The sequence below is a fragment of the Platalea leucorodia genome (assembly GCF_965183815.1).
Source record: "Platalea leucorodia genome assembly, contig: HAP1_HAP1_SCAFFOLD_231, whole genome shotgun sequence".
Lineage (NCBI taxonomy): Eukaryota > Metazoa > Chordata > Aves > Pelecaniformes > Threskiornithidae > Platalea > Platalea leucorodia.
The window spans coordinates 80,831-108,357 of record NW_028121333.1 but is presented as its reverse complement, the minus strand read 5'-3'; the positions used below and the strand labels follow the sequence as shown (position 1 = coordinate 108,357).

General features: G+C 57.3%; 1 protein-coding gene across 1 annotated transcript; it reads left to right on the top strand.

The window, feature by feature from the left end:
• Positions 1-6,345: 6,345 nt before the first annotated feature.
• LOC309603882 (CD5 antigen-like) lies at positions 6,346-27,104 on the top strand (the record flags this gene model as incomplete). The annotated part of the gene is made up of 10 exons (XM_082338766.1): positions 6,346-6,424; positions 7,152-7,213; positions 7,648-7,801; positions 8,040-8,079; positions 8,164-8,352; positions 9,207-9,295; positions 23,183-23,497; positions 24,349-24,669; positions 24,757-25,090; positions 27,065-27,104. The coding sequence occupies 10 exons, from the start codon at positions 6,346-6,348 to the stop codon at positions 27,102-27,104; spliced, it is 1,623 nt and encodes a 540-aa protein (XP_082194892.1).
• Positions 27,105-27,527: the final 423 nt, after the last annotated feature.

Sequence of the window (27,527 nt, the reverse complement as noted above, 5' to 3'; positions counted from 1 at the left end):
GATACTGAAGTGTGACCCTCTCAGGACGATATCCCCTTTGTAAGTGATGGCCGCCCGCAAGGCAGTCGATGTTTGTGACCATGTGCTTTCGCTGGATGAAGGGACAGAGAAATTGTATGGCCTCTTGGAGGCGCACCGGTCTCGCCCCTCGCCCCAGGGAAAAGACTGGGCAAGGGAGCACTGGTTTCAGTTACAGAGTGTGGTGGATAGAATAAGTATATTGCAGAAGGAGGCTAAGGTTAAGAGGGGGAAAGGAAAGGCTATAATTTGTGCAGTGTTGGGAGCGAGTTTGGCCGCCGCAGTGGAGGAGAAAAAGCAGAGGTCCTGTCGGACCGATACGTTGGTGAACTCCCTGCAGACGGTAATAAAAACCCTGCAGGAACAATTGGAGGAGGAGAGGCGCCAAAATGCGATACTAAAAAATGAGTTGAAACATCAGCTTTTAATGGAGGCGGATACACTGCCGGGGGCAGAAACAACGCCTGCGGAGAAGGGGATACGGCCGATTTACCCCCAGGGCGATTTGCAAAAAGCCAAAGAGGCCGTGGAGAGCCTCCCCCACATGTACCCGCTGGTTAAAACGGAGTATGTGTATGAGGACGAGGGTGATAATCGTCCCCAAGTTATTACTAAAGAGGTCCCGTTTACAGCAACTGAATTGGCAAAGCTGAGAAAGGACTTTGCGAGGAATAAAAAGGAATCGGAGACTGAATACGTGTGGAGAGTGTCTTTGTCGGGGGGGGATGGGATCTTGGTATCAGAAAAGGAGGCGGAAGGGTATTGGGGTCCAGGTGTGTTTTTAACTATGGGTGATCTCCGACCCCCATGGTCGTTGACCCAGAGAGCTGCATACTGGGCAGGGGGGTTGAGCCCCCTGGAAAGGGGAGACCCCTTAGCTATAACGGGCATGGTAGATCAATTAGTAGAGAGTGTGCAAAAGGCGGCGTGCCTTCAGATGATGCATGACTGGGAGCTCAAGCCCCACCTGGGCTCCCCAATGTTAATGCCTGTAGACCCGGAGAGAATGACTCCCCTGATACGGGGACTGCCCGACTCCCTGAAACCCTTTGGGATCCAATTGCAAGGGCGGATTTATAACACCCCCGGGGGAGAAAGGATTGCAGCCGCTCGGGAGGGGATAATGACCCCTGACTACCGGCGGCTAGGGAAGAAAGTATGGACGTGGGGGGAGGTGGCTCAGGAGTTAATTGATTTTGGGAGGAAATACGGCCCTGTTGGTGGACCACCCCGCAGAACCGAGACCACGGCTGTGCGGGCAGCAGAACGAGTTAGTGGGTGGCAGTCACCCCTTGGGAGCGGCCAGGACCCGACTGCGAAAGGAAAGCCCCTGAGCCGACAGGGACTGCGGCAGTTGGGGCTCCAGAAAGGCGTTCCCCGAGATTTAATGGACGGGCTCCCAGCCAAGAAATTGGAGCAGCTCGTGTGGAGATGGTCAGAGCAAGGGGCCACTTCGAGGCCAACTCCTAGCACCCCACCCCTGATAAACTTTGGGGAGAAACCAGCCAGGGGGAGAAAAGACAGGGGAGAACTAAAACCTCCGCCCCCTGAAGGGGAGGGGGAGGGCGGAGGGTGGATGTTCATTAGACAGCTCACCTGCAATGCAAAGGGAGTCTTGCCGCTCACGGTAGCGGTGGGACCCAAGAAAAGACCGGTGACCTTTTTAATCGACACGGGGGCACAAATCACTGCACTGAGTCAAACAGACACAGAACGATGTGGGATCTCGGTACCCTCCAGAAACCTGATTGTTTCAAATGCTCTGGGAAAAAAACAATCGGTACCTATGACCCCAGTGTCCCTATGGTTACCAGGGGAGGACGGCCCTGTTAATACTATGGTGGCCATAGGATCTTTCTAAATGAACCTCTTGGGCATAGACGTTTTAAAGGGCAGACAGTGGTGCGACGCCCAGGGAAACTCGTGGTCTTTCGGCGTCCCGCAGATCAGGCGGCTGGCCGAAGCCCCCGGCGCGGGGGTGCGCCTGTTGCAAATGGCGCCTGCCCTCCCCCCTTCCAAATTGACAAATGTGAAACCCTACCCGCTACCGATAGGAGCCAGGGATGGGATTGCACCAGTGCTGGAGGATTTAAAGGGGCAGGGGATTATAGCTCCCACCCACTCCCCCTTTAACTCCCTGGTATGGCTGGTCCGAAAACCAAACAGCAAGTGGAGGTTGACAGTAGATTACCAGAGGCTGAATGCCAACACCGGCCCATTAACAGCTGCTGTACCGAACATTGCTGAGCTCATAGCCGCCATTCAAGAGCAATCACACCCAATTATGGCAACTATTGACGTTAAAGACATGTTCTTTATGGTCCCCCTGCAGCCGCAGGACCAGGACCGCTTTGCTTTTACCTGGGGGCGGCAACAGTACACCTTTACACGGCTCCCTCAGGGATACAAGCACTCCCCCACCTTAGCCCACCACGCTCTAGCACGGGAGCTGGAAGCAATTCCCATAAGGGCGGGGGCGAAGATTTACCAATGCATAGCAAAATTCACGCTAAATGGACTGTTCCTTCCTTCTGACCCGAGAAGCGGGTTTGCTTCTACTTTTGTTTTTCAGGAGGGAGCAGCTGATCCGGACACACACCACCCGAAGATCAAGATGCACATGTTATTCATGGTTATACTAGTTTGGAAATGTACCTATAAAAGCAGCAGAGGACTAATTCCTTCACCCTCCCCCGACCCGTTTGATCCCTTTAAGGACAATGAATCGGTATTAGTAGCCAAAGCTGTAAGCCGAGCTTTTAATTTAAGTCATTGCTGGGTTTGCGGGGGACCTCTGGGGCCGCCAAGTTGGCCGTGGATGTCCACACCCCTCACCCCAGCCCAAATTGTGAGTAATTATAGTGACACCACGAATGACACTTGGGGTGATAGTGGAACATGGCCAGTTCAATTTCCTGCTGTGGGGCAATATTGTTTAAATCGTACTCACAAGGGAGGGGTCTGTGTGGGAGAAAGCAAGTGCCAATGGACACTTAGGAACAAGTTGGCAAATGCAAATAGGGGTATCTCTGTATGGGTGTGGCTTGATAATGCTGGACGCAGTCGAGGGTTCAAAGGGTACTGGGCAAATAAAAACAAAATGTTAATTCTCCAACAATCTAGGGACCATGTCTACGAGGAAACATGCAAATGGAAAAACAACTCCAGGGCCTGGTATTGCGCCAGCTGGATGAATAATAACCCAACCGTCTCTTTTAGCCCCATGGACAATGATAAAACAATGTATTTCCAGTTCCCTGAGGATGCAGCGGGACCATTTGCCAACGGGGCCACAGCTAAAAGGGGCCATTATTGGATTTGTGGACATACTGCCTATAAACGACTGCCAGCGCATTGGTCAGGGGTCTGTTATGTGGGAATTATCCGGCCTTTATTCTTCCTTCTTCCACAAACGGGTGGCTCTCAGTTGGGGATAAGATTGTACGATAATCTGGAAGATGGAAGGATTGCCCGCCGCAAGCGAGCTGTTGAGGTGAACATAGGTGGAACACAAAAATGGGGGGAAAATGAGTGGCCTCCTGAAAGAATAATCCAACATTACGGGCCTGCCACCTGGAACCCCAGTGAACCGATATCAGGGGCAAGGGAACCAATCTATAATTTGAACCGTATAATCCGATTACAAGCGGTTTTAGAAATTGTTACCAATAAAACCGCCAACGCTATAGATCTTTTAACTCAACAGTCTCAACAAACGCGCACGGCAATCCTTCAACACCGTATGGTTTTAGATTATTTACTGGCTGAAGAAGGAGGGGTACGTGGGAAATTAAATGTCTCTAACTGTTGTTTAGAAATAGACGATGTAGGCGAAGTAGTCCTCCAATTAACCAAAGACATTAGGAAAATAGCCCACGTCCCCGTCCAGGCCTGGAACGGTTGGAATGGTAATTTATGGTCCTGGCTGCCGGGGGCGCCCTGGGTGAAACAGTTGCTGTTATATTTGCTATGTGCGTTTGCCACTTTAATGTTTTTACCCTGTATAATACCCTGTTTTGTTCAGCTAATACGACATGTGGTATCTAATATGCAGTTCGTACCTACCACCTCACCCGAGGGCATAAAACAAATCCGTGCCGTTCACCGGGTAGAACCCACCACAATAACCATTGTTTAGACCTCAAAACAAACAAACAAACAAACAAACAAACAAAAATTGCATATTCCTACCCATGTCATACCCACCAGTTGTTCTATACTTCTTATAATGGTGAACTACCTCGCGCAATGGATTTCTCAGGGTTGTTCTATAAAGTTGAACGTTGTTAAACTTAGAAAGATTAAGGAAAAAGAGTGTTTACATTGGACAATGTTCCTGTTTGTTTGCAACTGAACACTCTTGCCATGTCCCATGTCACCTTTTTCCTCTACAGCTTCCCTTTTTCTCTGCTTCTGTCTCCACCTCTGCTCTGTCCTCTCTCTCTCTCTCTCTTTTTCCCTTCCCACCTCTCCTACCACTGTGAAGACTGCAATGTCGAGCCACGGGGTGGTGTCGAGGACTAACCAGAATTGTCTCGACATTGCCGTTCTACCGCCATCTTCTGGGTCTGACATCCAGCCCCCGACGAAACCACCACAGGATGGATGCCCATGCAGAGACCAGGACACGAAAGGCGGGACCATGAACTTGCACACACGCCTGCGCAGAGACCAGGGCGTGAAAGGCAGAGGCCAGGACGTGGAAGGCGGGGCCATGGACTGCACGCACGCCTGCGCAGAGACCAGGGTGCAAAAAGCAGAAGCGCAAACTGCACGTACGCAGACCCGTTTTGCGCATGTGCATGGCCCTATAAAAGGACCGCGTGCGCCTTTTGAGGCCCTCTCTTTTCTCTTCTCGTCCTTCCACGCGCACCTCCTTGGAAGCTGCTCCTGCGGACACAGAGGCTGGACCGACTGGACCTTTGATCAATGGGACAATGCCGGACTCGGAGTGGCGGGAGCTAGTTCCCCTACGTGGCTCTTTTCTCACCTGCCTGAGCACGGTCTTTCTATTTTTCTCTCTTTTCCTCTCTCTCTTTTTTTTTCTTTTTTTTTCCCCCCCCATCTCCCTACCCGGTCCTCACCCCTTCGTTCGGCAAAATAAAGTCAAAAGGTTGTACGGCATTTGACCTCGTTTGCGTCTTAATCTCGTCCTTGGGATCGTATCGAAACCTCTCCCGACATTGGATCGGGACAGCAGCTCTGAGAGACAGGGCAGCATCTGGGGGCAGCTTCTCGGAGCTTGTTGGGAAATTCCTCTGGCCAATTGAAATGACAGCAGATGCCAAAAGTTAGGGCAACTGAACCTTGCGCTGCTCATTATGTTCAGGGCTTCGTCAGCGCAACGGTAGCTTGGAAAGACAAATGCCGTATCCTTGACCATACACCCCACACACACGTTGCTCGTTCTTTCCCCAACTTTTATTGCAAAGCACAACATCACATGGTGTGGGACATCCCATTGGCTGTTGGGGTCAGCTGTCCCAGCTGTGTCCCCTCCCAGCTTCTTGCCCACCCCCAGCCTCGTTGCTGGTGGGTCAGCGTGAGAAACAGAGAAGGCCTTGATGCTGTGCAGGCACTGTTCAGCGACAGCTAAAACATCGGTGTGTTCTCAGGACTGGTTTGGTCACCAGTCCAACATGCGGCACCATAGGGGCTGCTCTGGAGAAACTTAACTCCATCCCAGCCAAAACCAGTGCAGCAAAGCCCATCCTGCTGCTGCCACGCAAGCGACACGCAGCAGAGAGGAGTGTTTGGGCCCGCTGGAGGGGCTGTTGCATCCCACAGGCCTTCGCTTCCATCCCTTGTAACTGCCCAACCGCAGCCAGCCCCCAAACCCCACCTGCCCAGACGGGCTCCCCGTAGCAGAGACGTTGGTGCAGGGGGCAGAGGGGTTTTTGGGAAAGGACTGGCGAGAAAGGGGATGAATGTTTCCCAGGACAAGACGGGAAATCTCTCTCCTCTGTACCCAGCTGTGCCGTCTCCCTGCTGGCGTCATAATGCACCTTCAGATGATGCGGGCTGATGTCACAGGGGGATGCCCCACATGACAGGGAGGTCTCCCCAGCACCATGGCACTGCCCGCGGCACTTCCCGGCGAGGCCTGGGTGCTGCTGGGCACTGCTCAGGGGCTCCCCACTGCTGCCCTTCGGAGCTGCTCCACAGCCAGGAGCGGGGTCGGGAGGCAGCAGGGCTGCGCTGGGGGACCCTCGCTGACAGGCAGGACCCTTGCTGACAGGCAGAGCAGGGGCACGTCGGTGAGGAGTTTTGGGTGAGGAGCTGCCAAGAGCATCCCTTTCCCTGAGCTGAGGGCAAGCAGCAAGCGCGATGGAGGGCTGCTGCACCATGGCCATCAGCTTGGAGCTGAACAGCTTATTCCCCACACTCCTGCATCTCTCCACCGAGGGTGGAGCTCCTTCGCGAGGGGTCTCAGCGGCGCTGTCCACTGTCAAAAGCTGCAGCTGCTGGGCTGTGGGGGTGGCTGGACAGGGCTGGGGGCTGCCGCGAGAGCCCTGCCTGAGGGTCCCACCGGGCTCAGGGGACAATGTGGCAACCAGGACGCCCGGCTGCCCTGAGCCCCCAGGCTCCCGTGGGAATGGCTCAGTCCCCTTGCTAGGGGGGCTGTCCAGGGGCAGCTTCCCCTGGGAGCTGGTACCTCTTGGGGTTCTGGCTCTGGGATGAAAAGGGATCCTGCGTCCCGGGGGCTGGGGTGTCCTTCAGCTCGCACAGGGCTCTCACGAGCCAGCTGGAAATGCCTCTGCTGTAAATCAGCCCTTTGCCTTGAACTAGTCTCCTTTGGGAGAACCTCTCTTCCTTCCCATGGGGTCCTCTTGTGCCACCAAGCTGGCAGATGACGTCCTGGGCTCTGGGGCGCCATCCCTTGCTGGGGGTTAGATGGTCACAGCCCTGGTCCTCAGCCCTTCCCACATGCCCATTTCTGCTCCAGCCCTGCCCCGGGAGCAGGGTAAGGCTGGCAGTCTGAAAGTGGGGCACAGCCCAGCTCCGCAGCCATGGCAGTGTTTGTCTGGGCTGTTGGTGGACACCTGCATCTGTCACCCCCTGGGCGAGGAGCTTGCCGAGAGGCTGTGAGCTGGCTGGCCCGGAGCCTGACACCTCCTTCCCTTGCTTTCCAGACGTTGTGGCTATCTGGGATGCTGTGTCTGCATACATCCTGGGACAACTGAAGCTGGACAAGGTGGGCTGGCATCTTGGTCCTCCTTTGCCCTGGGGAGCCTGGGCCCTGGGGAGCGATCCCTCCCTGAGCATCGTGGCAGCACATCGAGACAACCCCGTGTGCCCAGAGCTGCTGCTTGGTCAACCCGGAGAGAAACCAAGTCCAGGTCTAGTCTGAGAAAGCTTTGGGCACACGATAGGGCTTCACTCTTCCCTGTGGCCACAGTGGAGAGGACAAGCAGAGAGATGGGGGATTAGGCTGGGTCTGTGCCAAGGATAATCCTTGTGGTATTCCCTGTGCTGGGAATGCCTGGCATCTTCTCTAGCCAAGGGATGTTAGCAAATTTTTTGAGGAGGGGAAGAAAACACATGGAGATCATGGGCCTTTCCCAAAGCCTTCACTTTTCCCCTCTCTCAAGTCCTCACTCATCAGCCTTTTTGTCTTTTTCCTGGCAGGGTGTCCTGGTCACAGGACTCGGGACCTTCGCTATGGTGCATGAGCGCTTCCAGGGCAAAGAAGAGGTTTATGTGGTTCGAAGACCCGTCTTCCAGCTGGACATTGATTTGTTACGGCTGCAGGAATTTGCGTTCCCCACAGTGGTTATCCCCGGTGAGAAGGCAGCAGCCACCCTCCCCTCTGCCCCTCCATATCTGGGGGTGGGGTGCGTGCTCTCTGCTCTTTGGAAAGGGCTGGGAGAAGTCGAGAATTGCCTCCAAAGGTCGGGGGATGGCTTGAGCTCCCCCAAAACAAACCACCCCCCAAGAGCTGTTTTCTATGGCGTTTTGTTATGCATCTTACATGGCTATTGGGCCTGCTGTGGCAGTGACGATGGTGCTCCTCCTTACAGGCGATGTCAAGATCAAGCCGCTGGACTACAGGTGGCTGTCGTGAGCCACCTCCTTCCCGCGGCACGTGGTGGAGGGCTGTGTGCAAGAGACCATACTCTTGTACTCGTTCCAGCTGAGGAACAGGCAGCGCCTCTCCTTCGCCTTCAAGGACATTGGCGTTCTGTCCTGCAAAGACGATGTCCTGTGCATGCGGTTTTATTACGACTGTGTCACAGGGCTGGAGAGCAAGGCCAGCCGGATTGCGCTGCTTCACAGTGTGAGTTGCTCAGGTTTTGAGGGCTGCTTCAATGTCTTTGGGAAGCCTGTGGAAGGGTGAGCAACCCAATTGCCGTTGGCCAGCCTGGACGTGGCAGGCCAGTCAAACACCCTTCCCCATGCTCACCGCCACAGACTCCTCCGTTAGCAAAGAAAGTTTCTTGTGAGTTTCTGGGTCCTTGCCCTACAAAAAGCCCAGCAGCACTGTGGCGCAGGCTCAGTGTTTACTGTGCAGCTTCTGGAGAGCAGAGCAAGGGCTAAAGTTCCTGGAGGAGGATTTGGAAGAGGGGTTTGGAGAAATGGCTTTCTTTTGGAGCAGGAGACAGGTCTGCTGCCTTTGGGAGGCAAGAGAAAACTGCCTTGGAAACCTTCTAACAGCTCTGTGTCACTTTGCAGAGGCTGTGGATGCCAGGTGCAGCTGTCTGCGGTGGAGCGACTGCCGCTCAGGGGATGCAGGCTGCTCCTGCCCGCGCGTTCCCGAGGTGAGTGCGTTTGCTCTGCAGCCCTCGACCGACCGAGCGGGCGGCTTCCCAGCTCCTGCTGAGCAGTGCACGTTGTTGGGACTCGACACTCAGCGTCGAGTCAGGGATCAGTCCTGAAGTGACTGGTTTCTGGTTAACTAATGCTGAGTTTGGGCTCCATGCGTGTTCTCCTGGAGTGACCAGGCGTCGTGATTCTGTTTCCCATGCCCAGCCTGCCGTCATTCCCATCAGAGAGAACCAACTGCACACGGAGAGGAGTTGAAGCTGTATTTTCTGGTGTTGGGGCGAGACTGCCAATAAAACCTGTGCGTGGCCCCAGAGGAAAAGGGATGCCATGCCTGGCACGGCAGTCAGGAGGATTAGTGCTGGGAAGCTGCAGAGGGTAGGGGGTCACCCTTCTTCAAGCCTGTGTCATCATCTGCTTTCCAGGTTTAAGTTCCTGGTGATCAGCAGAAGGGTGGCCAAGGCTTTCTCCACCTGGCACAAGAAGGCTGCAGAAAAGCACGGGACCAAAAGAGGTATGGGAACGGGTCCCTGCTGTGCAGGTGGGGCCCTGCCCCACGCGGGGTGACCACAGCCTGGTTAAAAGGCACTCTCCACGGGGCTGCTCTGAAGAGCTTCCTCCTTTCCCAGGTACAGAGGGGCGTCCTGACAAGCTGCTGCAGAGGCGAGAGACGTTTTCCTTCCCCGTGCTGCCAAGCCAGGGGCCAGGCCCAAGGCAGCAAGACGTGGGGAAGAAGACTTCTGCCAGGTGAGCTCCTTGTGGGAAGGGACGAAAGGGATCCTTGCAGCCATGTAGGAGAGACATCCCCTTTGGACACTCCCGCTGCAGGGACTCGGGAAGGTCCCTGACACATGCCCCACGGTTTTTAGGAGCTTGCTTGCCCCATCGCAGGCCCCTTCCTTAGTAGGGAAGACGGCAGATGTTGAGTGCAGCCCACATGACTTTGCTTGCCCTTACAAGAGACCTGAGGTGCAGTCCTCTCCCATCCATCTGATGGGGCTCAGGAAAGGCTCCCCCTTGCCATGGGAAATGGCCCCACCTGCCCTGCTGCTTCTGCCAGCCTGTGGAGCTTTGATAGCAGATGGAAAGGGGAGAGCAAACTGCCCCGTGCTCACGCCGACTCCTCCTGGTGTCTCTTTGCAGTGTGCTCCCGCCATGTCCAGGCAGCTCCCCCAGGACGAAGGAGGCAGGCAGGCAGGAGCCAGCTCCTCCAGCCAGGCACACCGCTGCACTCCCGTCCTCTGAAGGCTGCAAGAGAGCGTTGCAGGTACGTGCTCTGCCTTGCTGCAACGACCATGCTGTTTGAGACTGGGCAAAAGCTTCTTTGTGCAGAGAGCCATCCTGAAAGGATCCCTTGGTGTGCATTCATTGTAACCTGTCCGTCACCTCCTTCAGATCTTCTTCATGAAAAGGAAGGTGCTGCGCGTCCTTCCCGCCTGTTATTGCCCCCTGGGTTGTCATGAAACACTTGATTCTGGCCAGGGGCTCTGGAAAATGTACAAGTCCTTTCTAGGTCGTTGACAGTGGAGGTCTCTGGTCACTCAGCTGTGTTTGCCCTGAGCTGAGGAGCCTGGCATGACTCCACGGCCCCTGATCTGGTAGGGGCAAAGCGCTGCCGACCGACCGGCTGAGGCAAGGGGCACCAAGGTGGGTCAGACCCGAGGGATCCCCCTCCAGGAGCTGGGACTAATCCTGCCTGCTGCTGCGTTTCCATGCCCTCCAGGAGGTCTGGCAGCTGTCTGCAGAGTGGGAGCAAGCAAAGACCCATTGGCAAGAGCGGCAACAGCAAGCACAGGCAGAATGGGCAGCGTGGGAAGCCTGGGCTGCAGGGGAGGACCGACAGCCGCCCCAGGTACGGGCAGTGATTGACACCGCTGAGAGCAGCAGCGACCCTCTCTGTCGGGGCACCCAGGGCGGCAGGTCTCCAGGGGCTGGGAGCAGGACTGACGCCCAGCTGCAGGGCAGGGGTTTGCCTGCTCACCCCCGTGAGGGAGAGATGGGCAGCGGGATCTGAGGGGCAAAAGCAGCTGTCAGCTGTGATGACGGGCACGTGGTGCTGAGTTACCCAGCTCCCACGTCCTGCTGCAGGCCCCTTTCCAGAGGTCCTCTGGGAAGCAGCACCTCTCTTTGCCATCTGCTTTGCTGAGAGCGTCTCCTCCTTGGCAGGCACTCGGCACTGGAGGCACTTGGACTCCCCACCCTCCAGCCCAGCCCAGGAGAAAGGAGGGCAACGAGAGGTGGAGAAGGGCTGCAAAGCCTCTCCCAGCAGCGCAGATGGCAGCAGCAGCCCAGCTGGACAGACTCCAGCCTGAGTAAGCGTGTGTTGGCTCTGGCCACAGCCTGGGGCAGTCGAGCAGCCGTGACCCCACAGAGATGTCCAGGACCCCCATCCCTGCATCCTGGGGTTGTGTAGGACACCCTCTGATGTCTCCTAACACGGGCATGATGTGGGTTACCCCCACAGCCAAGGCCCAAAACTCACCACAGGGTGAAAGGGTGGGCACATGCGGGACCGGGTGCGTGCAGAGGCTGGACGAGGGGAGAGGCAGAAGGGGTCTCCGGCAGGGGCTGAGGGATGATGTTTCCCTGCTGTTGCAGCCACCTTTCCCCACGAGCGGTCCAGGTCCTGAGAAGGCTGGAGCCACATCAGGTGCAGAGGAAGATCTTCCAGCACGTTGCTGAGAACAACAGGCGGCGGCAAGAGCAGCAGAGGCAGCTCCCCTGGTAACTGTCTCCAGAAAGGGGTGGTGTTTCCCCCAGCTGCAAGGCCCATCCCTGCACTGAGGGCAGCCCTGTGGGAAAGAGGGATTTCTCTGACACCCCTCGCAAGACCAAAGCAGGTTCTGGAGGCTGGCTTTGGGCTGGACCTCCCTGACACCCAAGGGGTCTGCCTGGGCACCCAGGATTGGCTTTCCATGGGCGATGGGAAAGTCCTGGCTGAAGACCGAGGGATCCCTCTGATGGCTGGCTCTCCCCTTTCCAAACCAGAGAGCATGTCCTTCCCTTGCAGAGTCCTGGGCCAAGACACCTTGCCCCGAGGGGGGACACCTGTATGGGACGCTCAAGGTCTTGGCCCAACCTGACTCAGCCCCAGGCTGATCAGCTGCACCTGGGACCTTCTCATGGGCTGGGGCACAAGGGGCCTCTCCCACTTCACAGACACCTTGAGCCTTCATCGCAAGCAGATCCCATCACAGGCGGCCTGAGCTACGCCTGCAGCATTTCTCTGCCTTCTCCCTCGTCAGACGATCATACACTTTTCCTTCTTCCTCCCTAGTGCTAGATGCTGGTACCGCAGCAGAGGGCAAGGTGCCGGGAGCGGCGGCTGTAGCAGTAGCTGTTAGCAAAGGGGCTGGGTGGCTTCTCAGCTGCCGAGATCCACCTATAACTCCAAAATAAAGAATTCTGGGGCTGTTCCCAGCTGGACTGACTGGCTTGTGCCTGGAGATGGATCGGTCTAAAGGGATTACAATCACCCCATGTGTGATCCCAGAACTGCTCATAGGGGCAGGAGGGCATAAAGTCCACAGTGGATGTCCACAGCCTTCAAGGAAGCAGGTGCAGGCCTAGGACACCATAGGACAGCCTGTGGTGGAGATGGTCAAGGGAGCTGACAAGGTTGACAGCCCCCAGGAGAGCTGAGGTCTTTCTCCCGTTGGCTGCGGCTGTTGTCTGTGTCACCAAGGCCTGCCAGGAGACACCTCCTGCTCACAGCACTAGGGCCTCATGGCCTCCTTGTCTCCACCCAAGAGCCTGGGAGGTGTCGTACCCTAGTCCTGCACTTGGCATTGCACGTCCCCACAAAACACTGCCCCGAGCCATGTGTGTGGGATGGGATCTCCCTTCCCAGGGGCTGGGGCCAGGCCTTGGCCCTTTGGCTTGATAAAACACATCCAGGTTTACTCAGCATCAGAGCCACCTTTACAAAGCCTTTGCCTACCTTTCATCGCTGCCTCCAGTTTTCTGCTCTAACCAGCCCCCAGGGTTGCTTTGTCAGTGATGTCCCTCAGTGGGAGCCATTAAAGCTCCAAGGGACTTTGGAGGTTGCACCTGACTTTGACTTCTTGAGAGGTTTCATCAACTTTCTCTCAGGGTCTGAGGTTCATGGACTCGGCACCAAACCCTCCAGAGGGGTCATTAAAATGCTTTGGGTGGTCCTCTGCTGCTGAGCTGGTCCAGGCTGCTGGGATGGAAGGAGCTCCTGGCAACTGGGCTGCACTGCAGAGAGACAGCTCTGCCCAGGAGCAGCTCCTCTGCAAAGCGCAGCAGGGCGCAGGGCCCTCCCAGGGTCTCTCAGGGAGATGAGCAAGGCAGACTAAGAGCTTAAAGGCGGTCAGGACTGGGAGGATGACTGAGAGCTCAAATGATGATGCTCAGATGATGATGCTCAGATGACTGAGCATCTGTAAGGAGGGGGATCTTTTTAGGCAATTTTGACTATCTGGGGGACGTTCGGAGTGATGGCGTTTGCCTTCCCAAGTAACCGTTACGCATGATGGAGCCCTGCTTTCCTGGGGATGGCTGAACACCTGCCTGCCGATGGGAAGTAGCGAATGACTTCCTTGCTTTGCTTGGCTTGCATGTGTGGCTTTTGCTTTGCCTATCAAACTGTCTTTATCTCAACCCACGAGTTTTCTCACTTTTACTCTTCCAATTCTCTCCCCCATCCCATCAGGAGAGAGTGAGCGAGCGGCTGTGTGGGGCTTAGTTGCTGGCCGGTGTTAAACCCCACCACCTTCTCTGGAGCTGCAGAGGCAGTTCCTGCGTCCAGAGTCCCTGCACAGCAGATCTGTGACAGAGCTGACCTCTCTAGCACCATTTCCATCAGGAAAGGGGATCTCCTCAGGGCAGTGCCCGAAGGCTGAGGTCTTTTTCCAAAGTCGTTCTCAAGAACGTGCCCAAGGAATAGAGTCTCCAGAGGACTGTTGCTTTGCTTGTTTCTCCCTGGGCTCAGTGGGATGGGTCCCAGTATGGTCTTCCAGGCACTGAGCAATGTCTCAGGTGTTACTGGTTGGGGGACAGCACCCACACAGATGGGGAAGGGTCTCCAATTAACCTGCCTGGGGCTCTACAGCATGTGATAGGGCTGATGGCAGATGGGTGCTTTTCTGGAAGGGATCAGGAGCTGCCAGCAGAGCACAGGGGATCTGCAGGGACAGCGTGTGCCAGGAGGTCAGCAGTGAGTGGAGCCCACTGAGCACAGGCCTGTGCAAGGTGGAGGGACCCAGAGATAAAGTGCTAAATCTGGGTGTGAACCGCCAAGCGAGGGCTCTGCAACCCCAGGGGATGCAGCAGGCACAGGGAAAGGAGCCTGGTGAGCGATTCATTTTACTGTTGGTGGACTTTTGTAGACTGGATCCGGTGCAGCACCCAAACACATCTCGTGGTGTTGGCAATAAGGCAGGGTACCTCTGAGCACCCTCCGTGGCCACAGAAGAGCTTCTGTGGGAGGCAGGCAGTGGCAGCGATGTCCCTGAGCTGGGTCTGCCTCCCAGCCTGACCAGCACAGCCCTGTGGAGTCACCCTGTGACCCCAGGTCCCACAGCCCACTTGCTCTGCAGAGCAGCACCACCAGCTCAGGGGCTGTGGAGAGCATGGGAAAGGGGTGCAGAAATGGCCGGCCAGGCCAGCACAGATGTGCCCACCTTGAGGAAAGGCTCTGTGGAGAGATGGGATGTCCTGGCAGAAGAGCAGGACACCATGTGTGTGCAGGGGAGAGATGGGAAGAGAAACCCTTTGCTGTGGGTGCCAGCTCAGGGCAGGGTGCCCTGTGGCCGGGGCAGCGGGAGCTGCCTGAGGAGCCCCAGGGCCAGGACTCTGTGCTGTCCTGGGGAGCGGGGCTGGCCCAGGGGGCTGCAGGCTCCTGGGATGGCATCTCCAGGACATGACGGCAGGAGAGACACTGCCACTGACCTCCATTTCTCCCTTGCTGCGGGGCCAGACCAGACTGGGCTGCTCTGCTCGGCTGGGGAGAGGGCTGGGGAGTGGGGAGAGCTGGGAAGGGGCTGGGATGCCTGGGCTGGAAAGTGCTAGGGAAAGGGAAACACCAACGTACTGCTGAAGTGTGTGAGTGTGCAGGGTAGGGGCACACAGCAGTGTCCTCGCACACCCAGCCAGGCCTCCTGGCAGAGACATGAAGGACCAGCAGAGCAGGACCTGGTCTCTGCCCATGTGTGCTGGACACCCCAGGAAAGCTGCCCCAGGGTAATCGTCACACACCAGCCAGTAACAACCACCATTGCCAGCACTGGCCTCTCACCCCAGCTCCCAGAGGTTCTTTGTCCCTCCACGGAGGGACACCGAATGACTAGGTCAGAAGTCCATGATTGCATTGTACAGACACATCGCAAGCATGCACGTGGTGTGTGCGTGGGGAGATGAACCTGAGTGAGCGCAAATGCCATCAGCTGCTCCTGGGGATCCCATGAGTGTCTGTGGGACACACAGTGTCTCCAAGTCACTTCCCCTTGAGAGTAACACCCCCTGGGAAACCACCCGCATGCAGCACTGAGATGTGCTTCCTAGAACTGAGGTCCCCGTGTCCGTTCCTCATGCCTTGGGGCATCTCAGAGGAGTGCAGTGCAGGGCAATACACCGCAAGGCTGAGGTGCCTGCCAGCCTCTGGGAGTGGCAACAGGAGGCCAGAGACACTATGACTGCTGCAATGCACTGCCTGTGCCTGGGCAAGGGAAGGACTTGTATCTCTGAACACCCCTGTGTACGTGAGGAGTGCATGAGGACAGCTCAGATGTGGACACCTCTCAGAGCCCGGACGTTTCTGTGTGTGACTCCAGGAGCAGCTCCCACCGTCCCAGTGCAATTTATCTCACTCGCCTTGGAAACGCTCATTGCCCGTTCCTCTGTCTGCTACGATATTCATTCTTGGCTTTCTGGCCTGTGCCTTCAAACACACAGCAGGAAAGCAGCATGCCTGTGGAGCATCTCACCTGGGCAGTCAGAAGGGGTTCTGCACGCAGCAGCGACATTGCCCTCTAGAAGAAGGCCCTTCTCGCCTTTCAGAAGGCGCAGAGCACATTTAGGGATTGGTAACACACCCAGAAGCACACACCTCCATGTTTCACCTCTCTGACCTTCCTTCACCATTTCTTTAAGCAATGAACAAAGAAGAAAAAGGTTCTTCCTCACAGGTGTCCTACTAGGAGAGAGCACAAAGGAAGGACCTTAGCCTTCCATGGTGTGGCAGAAGAGTGGAATGCACCCCACTTAAAAGAGAGAAGCAGCAATAGGTTATACTGAGGTAAAATAATAATATGACAGAGTTCAATGAGTTGGATGGAACTTAACAAAGTTTTAACAGTGGTTTACCAAGGTTCAATAAGTTTGATGGCAAGGTTCACCTTATTAATTAGTCTCAGACTTGCTCAACAGTTCATGTCTAATGGAATTATCCATACCATGTTTATAATATCTGAGTAGCGACATGGATTAAGTACTGTTTCATAGTATTAATTCAGCATGCTCTCAGTCACTTACCGAGGATGTTGTCGCAGGTGAGGGATCTCTCTGCCTTGGCTAAGGAAGGATCTCTCAGTCTCAGGAAAGGGATCTCAAACCCTGAGAGGTGTCCCTGCTCGAGGGGAGAGTCACCTGGCCTGCCGTCCAGCTGCCATGCAGCAAGAGCTCTCATTGGGCCCATCCTGATGGTAATATTTAGAGGGTGAAGTAGCTGGCTGCTAGTCAGTAGTATAGACAAGACATCTTCATTTCAGCTCTGGCATCTTGTATTTTTGGCTTTCGAAACCACCTTTTGGAATCTTGTTCAAGACACCTTCACTCCCTTGTACGTCAGCCAGGAGCTTTCCAGCTCACACGTTCACCCCAAGGACGTGAGGGCTGTTGCTCCTGCCTCAGCCTGAACCAAAGTGCGGCTCGGAGTCAAGTGTATCCGTCACATTGACCAGATGCAGGAACTCTGAGGGTTTTATTCCTTTAACCCTTGCCTCTCTCCCCTCATCCTCTTTTCCTAGGGTGTTTTGGAGTTTAAGGGGGGATTTTTTGTTGTTGGAGGTGTTTCTGTAATTATTTTGTTGAGGAAGGTGGTGTGGCCTTGAAGCCCTGGGAGGCGGGGAAAGGTCTTACGTCCGGCACAAAGCCGGGAGCTCTGACCCCACCGTGAGCCCTTCTCTGCCCACGGCTCCCAAGAATCATTTTCACCTCCCCACGGGCCTTCCCGGTGCCTGTTGGGATCCCTGCCCTGGAACACGCCAGAGCAGGGGCACCGCTGCTGCGGGAGACACGACGGGACAGGGGCCCCGCCCACCCGCTTCCGCTGGAAGCCCCGCCCCCTCCCAGCACCCGCAGGGGCCCTGTGCCCCGGAAGTCGCTCTCCTCTACCGGCCATGTGCTCCGCTGGGATTGGCTGGCAGGACCGGCCACCCCTGCTGGTGTCCCCAGGGGCACGTCCCAAAGGAAGCCCCCTGTCATTTCCTATGGGGAGGCCGCCACTTCTGACAGCCTCATTCCCCACGTCTTTTCATCCTGCATTGTGATTGGCTGACAGCCATTTCATGACACCTTCATAGCCACATGTTCTCAGGGAGCCCTGTGATTGGCCGCCCACCTCATTTGGTCCAGGAAGTGCTCAAATATAAAAATATCTACATTTATTTAATATATATGTATTTAAAAGTAAGTGTACAAGTACATATAAATATCTATTTTATTTATTTTTAATAAGTACAGTATTTTTAAATATATACTTTTGTATATGTATTTAAGTATAGAAGTTTTTATGTATATGTAAACATTTATAAAGCTATAGCAAGTAAATATATATTGCCATAAAAACAAAGGTATAAAACAGATAAAACCTTTTTTTAATAAGTGCTACTGGAGTGAGCACTTAAAGTTTAAATGTGAAGAGAAACAAAAGGAAGAGGCCAGGTCGGGGTCCCCCACTTTCCCAGGCTGCAGAACAAGCCCTGACAGGTCTGGGGTGGGGGGGGCTTCAGGAGGGCAGAGGGGTGCCCGAAAGGTGGTGGGGTGTGGACAAGCTGGAACGTGCCCAGGGGCTACGGCCACCTCCAAGGAATAACAGACTCATTTGCCACACGATATTGAATATATATCACAACATATATATATTATATATAATATATATACTATATAATATTATATGCATTACAATATGTAAACTATATAAAGATATTATAATATATTACAAAATGTCATATATGTTATAATAAAATATAATAAAAGACATTATAATAACTATTATTATAGTAGCAGAATATATTAAATTATAGTTCTTATTATAATTTAATAATATAATAACATACAATATAAATGTAATTGGTATTATAATTATATAATGTGAAAATTATTATATTAAAATATAATATATACAATCTGATATATATTATAAATATTATATAAAATATATATCAATATATATGTAATATATCACCACATGAGTACATAGGAAATACGTTGGTATGTGCTTGTGAGGTTACTGGAGCCTGAGTACCTCAACAGGACGTACGTGGCAAATGGGCCATTGTGTCTGTGCTTCTGATGTCACTCCTGCCTGAGGAGCTAGTAGGCCAGGAGTAGGCCTATGGATTGTGTAAGTGTTTATGAGGTCACTGGTGCCTGAGCAGATGATAGGCCAGGAGCTAGCACATGGCTTGTGAATGTCTTTGTGGTGTCGGTGGTAGCTGGTAGGCCAGGAGAAAGATGTCTGTTGTTGGATATTTTGAGGTCACAGGCGCCTGAGAAGCTGGTAGGAGTGGAGCAAGCCCCTGTCTTGTGTAGGTGTTTGCAAGGTCATTTGTGACCAATGAGCTGATGGGCCAGGAAGAGGCCCATGGGTTGTGTGCGTGCTTGTGAAGTCACTGCTGCCCTGGTAGCTGATAGGCCAGGAGCAGGGCCATGGCTGGTGTAGGCTGCTGTGGTGTCACTGGTGCCTGAGTAGCTGAGAGGTTAGGAGCAGAACAATGGCTTGTGTAGGTGTTTGTGTAGGTGTTGGGTCATTGGTGTCCGAATACCTGATAGGCCAGAAGCAGGCACGTGGCAGGTTTAGATGTTATGACATCACCTGTGGCTGAGTGATGGATAGGCCAGGAGCATGCACATGGCTTGTGTACGAGCTTGTGATTTCACGAGTACTGGATCAGCTTATAGGCCAAGAGCAGGCATAGGGCTTGTGTGGGTGCTTCTGATGTCATCAAAATAGTATTTCGACCCCACCCAAACATGAATTTTTGGAAGAACCATCATCAGCATAATCCCGTGCACAGCACCCACCCCTGTGTGACAGTGTAACTCTTGAGCAGACAGCGATGGCAGCAGGAGGGTGTGGGGTCACCGTCACTATAACTGCTGAGCACCCAGTGGTGGCTGTAGGAGGGTGTGAGGTCACCGTCACTATAACTGCTGAGCACCCAGTGGTGGCTGTAGGAGGGTGTGAGGTCACCGTCACTATAACTCATAAGCACACAGCTGTGGCAGGAGGAGAGTCTGAGGTCCCGTCACCGATGGCACCGCGTGGCCGTGGGGCTCGGTGCAGAGCAGCCATGTGCATCAGCGGGGCATGCCAGGGGCCGGGAGCTGCCCGGCCCCGTGTCTGCGAGGCCGAAGGAGCAGCCCCTGCAGCCCTGGCTGGAGCAGTCGGGGTGGGGGTGGCTCGGGGGCACCGCAGGGATGTGCCTGGGCACGGTGCCAGGAGGAAACCACAGACTTCCTGCCCGGGCGCTGCGCAGGGAGCGCTGCGAGGCCACGTGGGCTGTGGTTTGTGCACCTGCAGGCTCCAGCTCCCGATGCGCCTGTGGGGAAGAACGGCCCCTCAGGGACAGGCTGAGAGTCAGGGGCCTGACTGAGCCTCTGGGCTGTGGGTCTGCTGCCAGGGCAAGGCCATGGCCCAGCTCGGGCTCCTGCGAGGGACCCAGGGTGGGGCTGTGCAGGGAGGGACGGGCGAGCCAGCCCTCCTGGGATGGAGCTCTTCCCCTGCCCAAGGCCCTTGCCCAGCTGCTGCTCCCAGCACAGTGGGGTCTGTAGCAGGGGCAGGGGCTGTTTCCTTCCCATCCTGACGCAGGCCCCGGTGCAGTCCCAGCTCCCTGCTTCCCACATCTCATGGGGGAACTGGAAACTCACACGTTGGGTTCTTGGATGAGCCCAGCGTAGAAGATGCTCAGTGCTCGCAGTCCCCACAGCAGGGTGCAAGGGGTGATGGACTCACTTCCCCTCCACACTCAGCTTCTCCCATGACGATTCCCTTACGTAGCGACCATGACACCCGTAGCGGGACACATGTGCAGCGGGACATATATGTCCCTCATATATGGTCATGAACGGCGCTGGAGAAGTTCATTGGAGGGCTGGGCTGTGTCGGAGGGGAGATAGCTCCCGATAACGTCTCAAAAGGTGCTGCTGCTGCTTTGATTGGCTCCTCCTGCAGCTGGGTTGGCATCTGCAGAGATATATTACCCTCCCATCGTCGTTGTCCCCGTGAGTCCCCAGGAGCCGTGGCAGGGAGTGGGGCGCAGCAGGGCTGTGCCAGCAGGGCAGGAGGCTCAGGATGGGGATGGAGGCACTCCTGTCCCCCGGGGTGCTGTGGCTGTTCCTCTGGGTGCAGCTGTGCAAGGGTAAGTGCCGGTTCCCTTTTCTCACAGCCCAGGGCCAGCGGGTACCAGCGGGGTCATTGGGATCCCTTTGGGAATGGGGTTTCTTTCCAGGCTCCACTGAGACAAGGGTCAGAAGGTGCTCAGGTCCATGGACCTTGTGCCTTTCCCTGTGCCTCTCTGTGTTTTAGGCAGCCCGTGCCTGGCTGCATTTATGGATGCTCACATAGGGCACGAGGAGGGGACATGGGTTGGGGGGACCCTTGGGATCATCTCGGTGCTCCCTGAGGACATGGGAAGCCCTGGGGGTGGTGTGGGTTTGGGTGGTGGCAGGGCAGGTGGTGGGCAGGGGAAGCTGCGGGCCTGGGGGCATGGGGCTTTCCAGGGTGTGCTTGGCTGGGGAGGAGATGGTGCCCTGTGCAGGGCCTGGGGGCACGGTGTGTGGGTGGGCATGGGCAGGGAGCTGTTAGAGTGGGAGGAGGTGCCAAGGGCTGTGGGGCAGTGAATGGCCCAGCAGGGCTGGAGTTGGCCCCCCCAGCCTGCACAGCCCGTGGGGAGAGGAGGGACCCCCACACTTCCCCAGGGACAGCTCAGGGAGGAGAGGGCTCCCAGCCTGGTGCTGTGACTCGACTCCCAGACCTGCAGCCTGGGGCTCGGCCCTCTCCTGACCGGTCCCGTGTTTTGGTGTTTGAAGGGGCTGCGGAGGTGAGGCTGGAGGATGGCGGCGGGCGCTGTGCTGGGAGAGTGGAGGTGAAACACCAGGGCCAGTGGGGGACCGTGTGTGGGTACTCCTGGGACATGGCTGATGCTGCAGTGGTTTGTAAGCAGCTGGGCTGTGGGTCTGCTGTTGAAGCTCCTAAGTATGGACACTTTGGGCCAGGATCTGGCCCCATTTGGATGGCTGGTGTTGAGTGTCATGGCACTGAGTCTGCTCTGTCTGAATGTACAAACCAAGAATGGAGTCGAAAATACTGTGCTCACAGTTGGGACGCAGGAGTGACGTGTTCAGGTAAGGGGCCAGCCTGTTCCCTACCTTTGTGGCCAGGATGGGGGAAGGGACCAGGCTGTGCCCTCAGGGAACAATGACGGGGTACTGGAGCAGGGCCCAGTGTGGCCGGTCGCACTGCCAAGCTGGGACTGTCATTGCTGGTTTCCCCAGTCCCTGAGGAAAACCTCAGGGTAACTTGCTACTGCCTTGCCCCAGGTGTGGCTCAGCCCAACCTCCTGGGGCTGGGAGATGAATGGCCCACCCTTCGCAGTGTCTGTTGTTTCCCATCTCTCTCCTCTGGCTCATCCAGGAGCTGCCTGGCAGCACTGAGGACCAGGTCCCCCCATGCTAGAGGCACTGAGAACAGCTCACGTGGCCACCAACAGCACCTGGGAAAGGACCAAGATGGCCCCCAAAGCAGAAGGGCTGCTCAGAGGGGAGGAGCACTGGACTTGGGCAGAAGAGCAGGGTGGCCCATGGCCACCTCATTCCTTTCCCAGGGTCACCCCATGAGAGCCAGCCCACAGGGAGTGCAGGCAGTGGTGACCTGCTTCCCAGCCTCTCCTGCCTGCCTCAGCCCCTGGCTGCCCTGTGCCACGGGGGATTTGCCAGCACTTTCTGGCTCTCCTTGGTGCCTGTCCTTGCACTGGGAGCTCGTCTCAGCCCAGGGCTGCTCCTCTGCCTGCTCTCCTGCCTTCTGCCCAGCCATTGACCAGGGATGTGCATGCCTGGCAGTGCACTCTGGCCCCGTCTGAGGACTCCTCCCCAGGCAAGCGCTGCAGCCAGGGGCTGGTGAAGACAGAGACCACATGTACACTCGCAGTGCATCTGTGCCCTGTGACATGTCCCATCTAACAGCAGTGCCCCACTGACCTGAGAACCACCTGGGAATGTGGTGCATTTCTGGTGGCTCCAAGGGTTCCTCAGCCAGGCCCTGAGCTCAGTGGGCAGATCAGGCTGCAGCCGCCAACAGTGCCTTGGCCAGTCTCCCTGGGCCCCAAGTGCTCGCAGTGCTGCCAGGAAGCCCAGGGTCTCCAAAATGGCAGCAGTTTGTCCGAGCAGTGCCTACGGCTGGGGGTTTGGGAGAGAAGCAAGGCCACAAGTGCTGTGCTGATGGCTGAGGAGCGGCAGGGTGTCCCTGGTGTGTTTGTGCCACCAGCAGCCCCTGGGAGCTGCTGAGAGGGTCGTGTGGCTCTTTGCCTGTGGCCACCTTGCAGACCAGGTGGGACGTGGGCATGTAACTGCCAGAGGGCTCTGGGAACTCTCCGGGGACTTTGATTGCTCCAGGATTTGTCCGGCTGGTCGGAGGGGAGAGCCCCTGCTCAGGACGTGTGGAGATCCACGATGGGAACGAGTGGAAAACGGTCTGTGACTCAGACTTTGGTCCCAAAGCTGCCGACGTGGTCTGCGGGGAGTTGCAGTGTGGCGCAGCCCTGTCTGTGCCCAGGGCAGCTCACTTTGGAGAAGGTGTTGGTGCCATGTGGGACAGAGAGCTGCAGTGTGTGGGGAATGAATCCTTCCTCATCTCCTGCCCCAGGGGATCCCGCAGAGACCAGCCCTGCACCCACACAAACGCCGCTGGTGTCACCTGTACCCGTAAGGACTGAGGGTGGGGTGTTCCATATCTGGGGGTGTGCTGGGGCCAAGGGGAGCAGGGCCGGGACAGTGCCATGCTGTGCTGGGTGTGAGGGCTGGAGGGGTGATGTGGTTGTCTGCAGCCTTAAAATCATGCAGAAGGAGGAGAAACGCAGGCTCTCCTCCATTTGGCTGCTCCTTCATCTCCTGAGGAAGCAAGAGCACAAGTCCACCCTCTCTCATTTTTCTCTGTCCCCAGAGTATACACGGTTCAGGCTGGTGAACGGCAGCACGGCGTGTGAGGGGAGGGTGGAGGTCGAGGTGCTGGGGACCTGGGGCACCCTCTGTGCCTCCCGCTGGGATCTCTCGGATGCCCATGTTCTCTGTCGTCACCTCGACTGCGGGTTTGCTGAGTCCATTCCCAGAGGAGAGCATTTTGGGAGAGGAACAGGACCTGTCTGGAGAGACTCATTCCACTGTGATGGGACTGAAGCCCACCTGGGACAGTGCCCAGTGACCGCCCTGGGGGCCTCACCGTGCTCCCACGAGAACGAAGCTGCTGTCATTTGCTCAGGTGAGTGCTGGGACAATGCTGTGTTAACTCCATTTGTCCCTTGGGTGTGACATGGCCACCCAAAGCAGAGGACCCCATGACAACAGCAGGGTGAATTTCTCCCTGGAGAAACCCTAGATTCACCAGGAATCTCTGCCCCACCCAGGGCAGGGGCTCAGGTCCTGAGGTCACAGCCAGGCCGAGGGTCCTCTGGTCTCCTGCTGCAGGACAGACCCAGAATGGGGCTGTGGGGCTCAGCTCCATCCCTCTGGCTGCACACAGCTCTTTCCCAGCGCCACAGAGAGTCCCACAGAGGCCAATCCCAGAGCCACAAGGGGAGTGAGCTGCAGAGCAGGGCTGGGCTTTGCCCTCGCTTCTGGTCAGCACAAGACCCAAACTTGTCCTGTTTGATCGGAAAGGCCCCCCTTGCTCTGCTCCCTGCCAGGGACACAGGCTCCCAGGCCCAGATCCCCAGGGATGCAGAGAGGCAGAGGCGTGTGTGCTCTGCCCCATGGCTCAGCAGTGCCAGTGGCAGCGCTGAGGTGGGGCAAGGCTTGTCCTGGGGCTGCCTGTCCCCAGGCCACCGCCGGCTGCTGCTCCCTCCTGCGGGAGCTGCCCCATCTGCCTCAGCAGGGACGTGTTGGGTGGCTCTGCCCCACCAAGAGCAAAGAGAGGGTCTTGCTCAGGAAGGCTCAGGGACTGGGGAACCAAGCCTGTGGAAAGCTGCTCCTGAAGCTGACCGCAGAGGGCTGGGGGCAGGCGGGTGAGCTGCAGGGTGTTGTGAGGGTTGGAGAGCCTGGAGAGGTGCTGCAGGTTTGTGGGCTGTCTGGTGCTGCTGAGGGCTGGGGCATGGCTGCTCTCCCCAGGCCCAGGCAGCTCCACAGCCCTGCGGCTGGTGGGTGGAGGGAGCCGGTGCGACGGGCGAGTGGAGATCTTGCAGCGCGGGACGTGGGGCCGAGTCCTGGATGAGCAGTGGGACATGCAGGAGGCCAGCGTGGTGTGCCGGCAGCTGCGGTGCGGAGAGGCAGAGAGAGCCTACAACCCCCCGAAGCCTCAGAGAGGGACGGGTCCCGTGGGGCTGCGAGGGGTCCGGTGCACAGGGCACGAGGCCAACCTGACCCTCTGCAACACCTCCCTGCCCATGAGCGCGCTGGCAGCAGGGATTGCAGAGGACGTGGGGGTCGTTTGCTGGGGTGAGTGGCACTGCACAGGCCCCCCCAGGCTCGGGGCTGGGTGGGCAGCCGGCCCCTGATGGCAGCTGGGGTTTCTTCCTGCTGCAGGGAGCCGGCAGGTCCGGCTGGTGAACGGGCCCGGGCGCTGTGCTGGGAGAGTGGAGATCTACCACCAGGGCAGCTGGGGGACTGTCTGCGATGACCAATGGGACCTGTCTGATGCCGCTGTCGCTTGCCAGCAGCTGGGCTGCGGAGGGGCGGTGGAGGCAGTTGGCTCCGCTCGGTTTGGGGAAGGCTCTGGTCAGATATGGCTGGACAGCGTGAACTGCTCCGGGGCCGAAGCTGCTCTCTGGGACTGCCCGGCAGGGTCCTGGGGGCAGCACGACTGCGGGCACAAAGAGGACGCAGGAGTCGTCTGCTCAGGTCTGTGCTGGGAGCTGTGGTGGGAGCCCAGTGCCCGGGGAGACCGGGACAAGGGGAGAGCCGGCAACATCCAAGGCTGTCCCTGGCTGCCTCTGAGCCCCTGCCTGAGCCTGTCCTGGGGACACCCATGCACAAACCCCCTTGGTCCCACTGGGGGCCCCTTGTAAGCTGAGCTGTCCCCAAGGGTTAACGCGGAGGGCATGGGTGTCTGTCCATCAGGGACTTCTCTCTGCCCCTGGCAAAAGGGTGACTTGCTGGCCGTGCCTCTGCCTGGCTGAGGGCCTGGGGGGTGAAGAGGCTTCTCTGCTCCCATAGCCCCAGACCAGCCTGTTCCCCTCTGGGCTCTTTCCTCCCAGATTTCATGGCCCTGAGGCTGCACAACAGCACCAACTGCTCCGGGCGCCTGCAGGTGTTCTACAATGGCAAATGGGGGAGCGTTTGCTCCAACTCAATGACTCCCAGAACGGTGTCGCTGGCATGCAAGGAGCTGGGCTGTGGGGATGGAGGGACCCTGGAAACACGCCTGCCCTATGGTAGGGTGTCTGGCCTCACCTGGCTGGATCGCGTGGAGTGTGGGGAGAGAAACAGCTCCTTCTGGCAGTGTCCTTCTGCTCCCTGGGACCCACAGTCGTGTGATGACCTGCGAGACGAGACCCACATCACCTGCAATGGTAATTTGGAGCTCCGCGGGCACCAGCATCCCCCCAGCTCCTGCTCCCTGCTGGGCACAGTCAAGCGCAGAGACAGGGCCCACAGGGGCTTTGACTTTACGGGCCAGACCCTGCTGCCTGTGGTGGCACAAATGGGACTTCAGCTCTCAGAGCCCCACACATTCCCCAGCTGTTGTCATCTGGGCTCCCAGCAGCACCCAGGGGAGGCAGAGGTGTCTGCAGGCGAGGTCTCAGGAGAGCCCAGCCAGGGCTCCAAGGAGCGTCCCCTCCACGGACACCCTCCTGCTGCTCTGTGAACCAGGGTCCCTCTGGGGCTGAGCAGTCAGGGTCCCCCACGTTGCCGTGCGTGTCCCCTGAATGACTGGGGTTCAGCTGCTGCCGTGAGCGAGGCGGCACGGGGCGGCGTGAGCAGAGCTCAGCCCCACGCTCTGCTGCACGACCCCCTTCAGCAGCCCCTTCACCGCAGCATTTCCTTCTGCAGGGAGTCGGCCAGAAACACCCACGGCCCTGGGGACCATGTGCCCAAACTCCACGAGCTGCACAGGTAGCTGCTCCTCTGCATGCCCCTCTGGCCTGGCAGGGCTCTGCCTGCTGTCCCGCTGCCCTGGGAGGTCTCTGCCTTCTCCAGACAGGGAGAAGATTCGTGCCGTGGGAGGCGAGAGTGGGTGCTCGGGCAGAGTGGAGGTCTGGCACCGCGGCTCCTGGGGGACGGTGTGCGACGACTCCTGGGACATGCAGGATGCCGAGGTGGCCTGCAGGCAGCTGGGCTGTGGCCCCGCGGTGTCTGCCCTGGGCGAGGCTGTGTTTGGGGAGGGGACGGGCCCCATCTGGCTGGAGCAGGTGGAGTGCCGGGGGACAGAGCCATCTCTGCAGGACTGCTGGGCTCGGCCTGGGGACAGCGGTGCCTGCCGGCACAAGGAGGATGCTGCCGTGCGCTGCTCAGGTGAGCGGCAGGGCTGGGACCCTTGACGGAGCTCTTGGCAGAGCTCCTGCAAGCAAGGCCGTCCTTGTGCAGCGTGAGAGCCTGGTGCCAAGTGGGCAGCAGCCTCTGTGGGGCTGGATGTCCTCTGGCTTCTGCCTGCAGGGCCCTGCAGCCCCCAGGGGCATCTCCTGGGCTGCCTGCACCATCCTGCCCAATAGCCAGAGCAGGGCCCGGGGCCCTGTCCTGGCCACCCTGACCAGTTTTGCAGGAGGGGCAATTTGGGTGGGATGTGTCAGGGATACATGCACACATGCACGCACACACGGCGTGTGAGAGAGGAGGCTCCCTGGTACCTGCACACCCACCCTCTCAGCCCAGCTCTCCTTCTCCTTTTCTGCAGCTGCACCCAGGACAGCAGCACCTACGCTCCGACCAGGTAACCTGTCCTCCCCGCTGGTGCTGGGTCTTCTCAGGGCCAGCTGTGACCCATGGCGGGAGGGAAGGGGCTCCTTGCTGGGATGTGAAACTCCCAGGAGGAGGCACTGGGATAGCAGTGGGGTGCGGGGGTTGGGGAGGTCTGTGATTTACCCATCAGGGTGGGATCTTCCTCATGACTCACTCCTGGGGTCGTCTACCCCTGGTGTAATGGGGGTCAGGACTGGGGTGTCCCAGCCCCTACCAGCAGGCTTCGTGCTGCCCTTTTTGTGCTCCTGCCATGCAGATCCCACCCGGGGCCGTCCGACTGCCAGTGGGAGAGTCTCATTGCCCGTCATCATCTGCATCATCCTGGGGGCCCTTCTCTGCCTTGTCCTGGCCCTCCTGGCCGGGCAAGTGCGAAGCGCCAGGGCTGGGCGCGGAGGTGG